Raw genomic sequence first — 8,476 nt, 5'->3', positions numbered from 1 at the left:
TGTGTGTGTGTGTGTGTGTGTGTGTGTGTGTGTGTGTGTGTATACACATCCCATAGAGGCCAGAAGAGAGAGTCAGATCCCCTGGAGCTCAAGTTACATGAAGGTGGCTGTGAGCTGGGTAGGGAGGTACCAGGAACTGAACTTGGGTTCTCTGGAAGCAGTGTATGCTCTCAACTGATGAGCCATCTCTCCAGCCCCCAGGAAATCCCCCTCATTCTTAAAAATTTAATGATGAACTTATTTAATGATTATTATTTATTGACCGAAGTATTAATGCTACATTCATCCATAAAGTAATAATCTAAATTTATAAACATGTCTGATATGTCTTTATGACCACTCATCCAATGTTGTAGACTGCTAGTCAGTCAGAACTTCAGAGTAGAATTTCTGAGAAGCAACCAGAAGGTATGCCATATGGTGACAGCACTGACCTTAAAGTTTTCTGTGTAAGCTTTATTCTAGTTTTGAAGATTACGAAAACACTTGAAGATGGTGCCAAAGAGTCACTATTGGGCAAGTTAAGCTAGAGATTCTTATGGAGTGGTATTATTTTAAATCATATTAGCCAAGGGAAGATGGGGCTAAGTCTGAAACTGAATGACAGCAAATAGCACCAGGTATGTGAAGAAGAGAAAACAGGGTTTTGCATCACACAAGTGTCAGTAAAAGCCATGAGACTGGCCATTTGACACTGTAACCACCAACTCAAGTTTAAGACGGTTGACCCCACAGACAATAACGTCATATTTGATAGTCATTTTCTTCTGTGCATTTATTCAAAAATATATAGCTTGTGAAATGTAATTTTTTTCTGTTACAGGTCTGAACGAAGCACAAGTGATTTAAAAAAGATGTACTGTGGATATATAAATGGAATGTATGTTTACTATGATTACTGCACTCAAAGAAAACTTGTCATGTGTGAGAAGGCAGCTGATAAAGTGAAGATAGAAAGTGTGTTGAGTAAAATTCCAGGGGAAACCATATAGCTAAAGCCTCTGTTTCTCTCCCGCTAATATCCTGTCATTCAAAGTAACCAGGCAACATGCACCTTCTGCCTCCCATGAACACAGCGATAACTCTGCTTCTCCTAACATTTGTCCAGATTCTCTTCTGTCCCATTTACTGATTGTAAGACACTAAGTCATACATTATCAGCTGCACTATAACCCAGATACTAACCAGCATGAAGACAGCATTTCCTACTGAACATAGGAACCTGCGGCCAGTATAATATGCTCCTATTTTTTTCCAGAGATAAAACAAATTTCAATCTCCTAGAAAATCAAGAGAAAATTAAGTCCAGAAATGTATGGAAAGAACAGTACAATTCAAACAACTTGGATTTAGTCTAGTAATATAGGTTTGTTCTCATTTTGAAATAAAAACGGGAGAAAAAATTTCATCATTTAGCAGACATAGAAAAAGCACTGAAGAATACTCAACACCCAGTTGCAATGAAACTTCCTAGAGACTTTGAAGACATTGCTGTCCCCTGTAGCCACTCACTGTCAACCTGATCAACCCCACTGTGTTTTTTGATGTTGCTCCCAATGGTGAGCCCTTAGGTGGTAATCCTTCAAGCTATTTGCAGACAAAGTTCCAAAGAGAGCAGAAAAACCTTCATGCTCTGTGCACAAGAGAGAAAGGCTTTGGTTATAAAGATTCCTCCCTTCATAGATCTATTCCAGGATTCACCCTCCAGGGTGGTGACCTCACACACTATAGTGGCATTGGTGGCATATGGTCCTGTTAGCTTGTCCGTGGCAAATGCTGGACCAAACACAAATGTCCACATTTTTCATCTGCACTGATAAAACTGAGTGGTTGGCTGGCAAGTCCATTGTCCCTGGGAAGGTGAATGATGGTTTGAGCATCATGGGAACCAGGAAGCACTCTGGGTCCAGGAATCACAGGACTAGATGGACCATCACCCACAGGTACGAGGACAAGCTGATACTTTTGACTTGTGTGAATCTTCCCCACCAGATCGTTCCTTCCATAGCTCAGGAGAGCATCTTTCACATTTTCTGCTCAGTAGCCCAATAATCTTTGTGCCCTAACTTCAGGTCTATGGGTTCCATATTCTCCAAACAGCACCTCACCACCACCCCCCAATCTAGCTGGATTTCAGAGCTAAGTTTGACTATGAATAGAAATTAAATAAGAAACAAACTTCTGAGAAAACTAGAAGTAGATTCTCTAAGTATAATAAAGAATTTTGACACAAAGACAAAAGCTCTAAAGTCATAATTAGCACCATACTTCTAATAAGAGAATGATTATTATTTTCATTTCTAGAAAAAGATACAAATGGGCTTTATCAACTGTTTCATTAAAAATGTCTCTTATCCAGTAGAGGTCCTGGGACTGGAATAAAACAAGAGAAGGGCATATAAAATTTAAAGATTGGAAAATGAAGGAGAAATAAAACATTTATGTGTACAGAACATAAATTGTATGTATGAGATATAAGCTTTGAACTGTTGTAATAAGTTTTCTATCATGTCAAGGTTGCTATATAACGTGTCAACAAATAATCCATATTTCTGTACATTAGCAGCAAATCATTAGAAATAAATTTAAAAGTACAAGATTATTTTTGTCTTATTGTAAAATATTTTTATTGATTCTTTGAGACTTTCTTACATTTTATTTTAACCATGTTCAGACCCCCCCATCTCACCCCCACTTTTATACCCCTGATACTTTATGTCCTCTCTTTTTTATTAAAGACCTGGCAAGTCTAGTTTGTACCCCAAAATATTCTTTGGTGTGGGTCCATCCCTTGGAGTCTGGTCAGCCTGCCTGGCATCACATCCTTTAAAAAGAAGAATTCTCCCTCTGCTGCTCAGACACTATGAACTGCCAATAGATCGTCAGCTTTTAATAGCACACCAAAATATAAAATAGCAGTAAATCTTCTTAAAAGGCAGAACACCTCTTCAAGTAAATGCTATGTGCAATTTATCCCATCATCTTTCTTTCTTAGTGATCTCTGTATCTACTACAAGTAAGATGAGCTACTTACAGGAAAAACTGACAGGATAGAGGCCTTGAACCCCTGCTCCAACTTGGGCCTTTTGAAGACCGACTTAAATTTCAGTTTTCTTTTGACACAGCCAAATGCTTCATTGAGAATATATCACTTGTTAATTTCTCCTCCATAAAAAATGAATCTAGAAAATATTTTCCATATTTACACTCCTGCAAACTAATTTCTATTAAAGGACATTTTGGAGGGAACCAAACCTGCAATAATAGGCAGTAGGGATGGTCCAGGAAAACCAAGATGAAATGTGGAACTGATCATCTGTTATCCAACTGGCAATGAGAACTCCATAACTGAGTTAGGGAAAGAAATATTGCCCACACAGAGAATTACAGCATAATTGTTAGACATACACACACACAGACACACAGACACATACACACAGATACACACACACACACCACACCATACACACCATACACACATACTGCACACCATATATATAACACACATACACCCACACCACCACCACCACCACCACCACCACCACCATCACACCACACTGATGAAGCAGTAGAGTCAAGAAAGTTTTAGATGTATCAGGTGTTTGAGAAATATGGGTAGAATAAATGTAGTAGGAACAGGGAAACTAGGGATTTGCTAGCAACTTTGCCTGTTGACACTTTGGAGAAAAGGAAGGACTGCACATATGTAATCAGAGATAAAATAAAAACCTCAAAGGGTGAATGTTGCCAAGGTATTGAGTGAAAATGTCCACATCTCATCTAATTTTAAAACAAAGAAAGGCGCAGACTGCTTCCTAATAATATGAAGGGCAGAATATCAATAAATGTTAATAAGAAAGTTTTGATCTTTTTGAGTCTGTCTGGAAGGGATAAAACTTTTTTATGTTTGGGGGTGGGATGAGTTCCCCTCTTCCCTCAGAGTTGTCTGATTTGGACTATCACAGGGGATTGGATAATCCACACAGGGAAAAGGAAGCTGTTTGTCTCCTATCACAGAAGCGCCCCTTCTCCGTGGGAGATTTGAAGACCCCAGCCTACAGCTACCTCCAGTGGAAAAAGCTCACTTTTTCCAAAAGACTGATGCAACTATGGTTCAAGAGCCTGGGGAATAGTCTTGATCTTGGTGAGTGAGAAGCAAGATGTTGGCTATTCAAAATGTTTAAGTGAAAAGCGCATTACTTTACTGAGGGCGCGAGAGCATCTTTTCCCTGTCTGTCTGCCTGCCATGACTCTAACCCCTAATCCCTCATGAACAGGAGCCATACCACAGTCTATGAGCTCTCCTAACTTGTAATTTCCTCAGCTAAACACATTAGTCCATTACTTTTAAGTTCAGCCTTGAGTTCTCAGGACACTGGCAGAATGCAGCCAGATTCTCCACCAGAACATAATCAGAATAGCCTCTAGCCCTCACATCCCTCTGAAGCTTCATGAGCTGGGCCTCCACTGTCCTCATTTCTCTCACCCTTCTGGTCTTCCAAACTCCAAGCAGAATGTCCCATTAAACTCTGCTCATGCTCACAGGGTTTGAGGACTTTCTTTACTTAAACTAGAAAAGTAGTGAGGTCATCTGGGGTTTCAGGAGATGCTTTTTCTCTGCAGATTTAAAGAATAAGAAGGCAGGAAAAGCAAGGTCTCAGCACTCAGCCAAACTCTTCCAAATTCCAGCAACAAAGCAGTATTATGGGCAGATTTATCACAGCAGCAATTTCACTTCTGGTAGTAATTTTCTATACTAATTTCATGTCTTGTTGCTAGAACAAAATACTGGACAAAAGAAACTTAAGAAGGGTTTATTTTAGCTCACAATTTGAGGATACAGTAACTTACTGCCATTGTTTAAAGCAGGCATATGTGCAGCCTGATGTGGGTGCAGGCCCCAGGTTGCCAACAGCTTGCTAGGGGCATTGCTTGGAGTGCAGTATGAGTGCAGTATATGCAGGTAAGAGTCTCAGGCTGCCAAGTGTATTATTAGAAGAGGGGTGTGTGCATAGTCCAAGCCAAGCAGAATCCCAGGTTCTAAGCTATTCCCTAAACTTGGCTGCCTCAACTTCCCTCTGAGAGACTTTTCTCCTAAATTCACTAGGGGAATTGAAGGCAGAGGGCCATTCTTTGGCCACTGCTTCATGTTGAATAGGAGTGTAGGGCTGACTAGGGAAGAAACAGAATCTCCTATTCTTTCTTTCCCCAAGGCTGTGTCTTCTGGAGCTCAATTGGAGTACATCCAAGAAATGTCTTATACTTCTGATATAGGGTCAAAGATGGTCAAACACACTATGCTCATGTTACTGGAGTTATGGTCAAAATTTGTGTCCCAGCAAACCAAGTTCAGTCACCTGTCTTAAAAGAACCACATTAATAGTGAAAAGCAAAGTTTATTTGTTCAATGTGGCCACATGGGAAGTGGGAAAAAGAGATTCAGTGACACCCTCCCCAAGTCCATACTCTGGTCTTAATATGAGGGTAGGGTTTAAATAGAAAGCAAGAGATATGCATACTAATCAGTCCCATCAGGGTGTGGTCTCCTGGCCACCACTGTCTTGATTCCAAGTCTCTTCTGCAAGGTCAGTCTCTCTTGCAAGGTCATCTGACAAGTGGTAAATATTTCTCTGAGAGGTGAGTTTCTTTCTCTGGCAGACAAGTTCCTCCTCTGCTTGCCCCCAGGAATTTAGCCTTTCTTCTCCCAGCAGGTGATTCCTGGCGACATTTTAATTTGGGGGGCTGTGTTCTATTGTTTCAATAGTCTGAGAGCCAAAGAGAGGGTCACAAATGTCTTTTAGAACATACTACTTTCTCCCAGGATGACTGGTTACTGTTGCCTGGAAGGGAAGTCATTGGTGGGAGAAGCTTGGGATACTGGTCATATCTGCATCTGTACTCTGGAAGCAGAGATCAGTGAATTCTCAGTTTGCTTTTTCTTTTTCATCTGTCAAAGACCCCATCCCACGGAATGGTGCCTCCCACAGTTAAATGTGGCATTTCTTTTTTTTTTCTAAGTACATTTTTTTCTTTTGCTTTTTTATTGAGCTTTTAAAAATTCATACAATATTTCCCACTCAAATTTAGACCCCCTCCCCCATCCATGCCTCCTCTTATCCCCCCACCGAATGCTATGCACTCTGCCATATGTGCTGAGTCCTATTCATTTGGGTATTTGTACCCAAATGTCCTTCAGTGTAAATGTGTCTACTGGTCTAGTCAGTTCATCCAGTGGTATGTAAGTCATACTCTCCCTCACCCAGCAGCAATCAGTATTAAATAGTTCTCAATCTAGTACTGGCCCACCACCTATTTCTCACCTCTCCTTTGGGCCCTTGTTTAATTTAGCTGACATGATCCCAAATTTGATGCCACTGTTGCCATAGGCTCACATGAGCAAGCCTCCAGTGGCCTGGAAGCCTCCACCTATTTATGGTCATAAACCAGCCTTGGCTCTTACAATCTTCCCACCTCCTCTTCTGCAATGGTTCCTGAGCCGTGAGTGGGTGAGGTTCCACATAGGAGTCCCATCCAACACTCTATAGCCTTCTGTGTGTATCGTACTCTGATGTACGTGGAGCCTCATTGGTGAGAGTTGAGTGGTGCATTAGCCCTCTCTCTACTCTTGATTCCATTATGTTCCATGAGCCTTGGTTGTAGAGATTTGACTGCAGGTGTATCACCTAGTACTGGGCATCTCCCAGGTGTATGTTTTCTGTTCCTGACCAGATGTGAAACGCTGCAATAGTCTCCATATGTCGCAAAAAGAAACTTCTTTGATGAGTGCTGTATGGCATGCTTGTCCTCTTAGGGAGGTCTCTTCTATCTGGCACTGGGTTCCCTGGCAAGCAGCTCCCAGGTATACATGTACATTAACGTTCAGACACTCTATGTCATTTCTCATAGGGTTTCTAAGGCATTGCTTTTCCCTCTAGGTTTTCTAGCCCCCAAGATTCACTCATCACTTATTTCTCCCATCCGGCCTCCCTTCTCCCTTCTTTCCTAGTTACCGTTCCCCCATTATCTCCACCCTCCCCCTAATACCTCCCAACTCAAAAACAGTCCAACTCTTAACATCTCCTTCAAGGCCTAGAGTTGACCTGAACTGTGGAGAATGTATTCCTTCAGATTTCTCTCAGAGCTGTGTTTCCAAGCAAGGGCTTTGGTTCCAGCATGAAACGGGGAAGGAAAGTCAGAACCTTATCTTATCATAAAGTCTTGCCCTTTCTAATCCCTAGACCTAGACCAACACATGCACACAATGATAAACAGGTGTTATAAATTTATCACATTGCTTTCAATGAGATAAGCATGCTATATGCAGTATTTAAATGTTATGATATATAACATTCATACACTATCTTGAGTGAGGATAAGGACAGGTCCTGAAGGATTAAGGTTATATACCCAGGTCACAAGAGGATCACATAGCTCAGTGAGCTTGTTTACATTATAAGCAAGTTTAAGATAAGAAAACTCATTCCCATAGTTAAGATAGGTCTTCCCATCCCAATTAGCCTAATCTAGAATATCACTCAAGGGCATGCACAGAGCCTTAACTCCTAGGTGATTCTAGATCCTACCAAACTGACATTATTAAATATGTCAAGTAAGTTCAGGGTATATGAAATGAATGTTCTACACAAAGGTAAGAAATAATACTGTATTTGCTGTTGTAGGAAAGAGAGAAGAACAAAAGTTTCAAAGATCAAGGGCTATTAATGCCAATATTATTATAAAATGAGAGGTTTCCTAAAGCTTTTAGAGAATACTGTCCTATAGCGATGACCACAGGGTGTGATACTTTCTAAAACAGTAACTTTTGCTAATAGCTCCACCAATGATTCTCCTTTGAATGCCAGCAGTGATCACCGTAGGAGAAATTACATAAATGAGTTAACTGACAGTAATGTATTCATCAGCCCACTGAAAGAGTGGTGTATGTCATAACTAACCCCATTTGTCCCCTTAGTGTGGTAGACACATGTATGAATAATCTATACTATATAACAAGACTACCAAAATATTTGATGGCTAGTGAATGTGTAATTCCAATTAACATTGATACCCGGAGTTCTAAATTATTTCATTATTTCTCAGTTAGAAGTGGGTGTGCCATATAAACTACAGATACTAAACAGAATTCTTAACCATATCTACTATAAAGTACATCCATAGACTTATTTGCCTTATCCCAGGATGTAATACTGGAATAGGTATAGCCAGTCCTGTGCATAAGCTCTTTTTTTTAAAATTATTATTATTTTAAATTTCTTTTTAAAGAGAGAGAGGTAGACCATGACAGGCTCTCCTCCTTTTTTATTTTTTATTTTATGTGTATGCGTGTATTGCCTGTATGTAGCTAAGTGCACCCGTGTTGTGCAATGCCTGCGGAGGACAGAAGAGGCTGTTGAATCCCCTGGAACTAGAGTTATGGACAGTTGTTAGCTGCCATATGGGTGCTGGGATTCAAACC

At 40.5% G+C, this 8,476-nt stretch overlaps 1 protein-coding gene across 1 annotated transcript in view; it reads left to right on the top strand.

The window, feature by feature from the left end:
* The window catches only part of Clec12a (C-type lectin domain family 12 member A), a 13,113-nt gene extending 10,539 nt beyond the window's left edge, over positions 1–2,574 (top strand). Inside the window, exon 6 of the mRNA XM_008847413.3 lies at positions 824–2,574. Coding sequence (XP_008845635.1) covers positions 824–992 — 169 coding nt within the window. The 3' untranslated portion in view covers positions 993–2,574. The remainder of the gene's footprint in view (positions 1–823) is intronic.
* Positions 2,575–8,476: the final 5,902 nt, after the last annotated feature.

Source organism: Nannospalax galili, unplaced genomic scaffold (assembly GCF_000622305.1).
Source record: "Nannospalax galili isolate Female #2095 unplaced genomic scaffold, S.galili_v1.0 scaffold1763, whole genome shotgun sequence".
Lineage (NCBI taxonomy): Eukaryota > Metazoa > Chordata > Mammalia > Rodentia > Spalacidae > Nannospalax > Nannospalax galili.
This window is presented reverse-complemented; position numbering and strand designations above follow the sequence as displayed.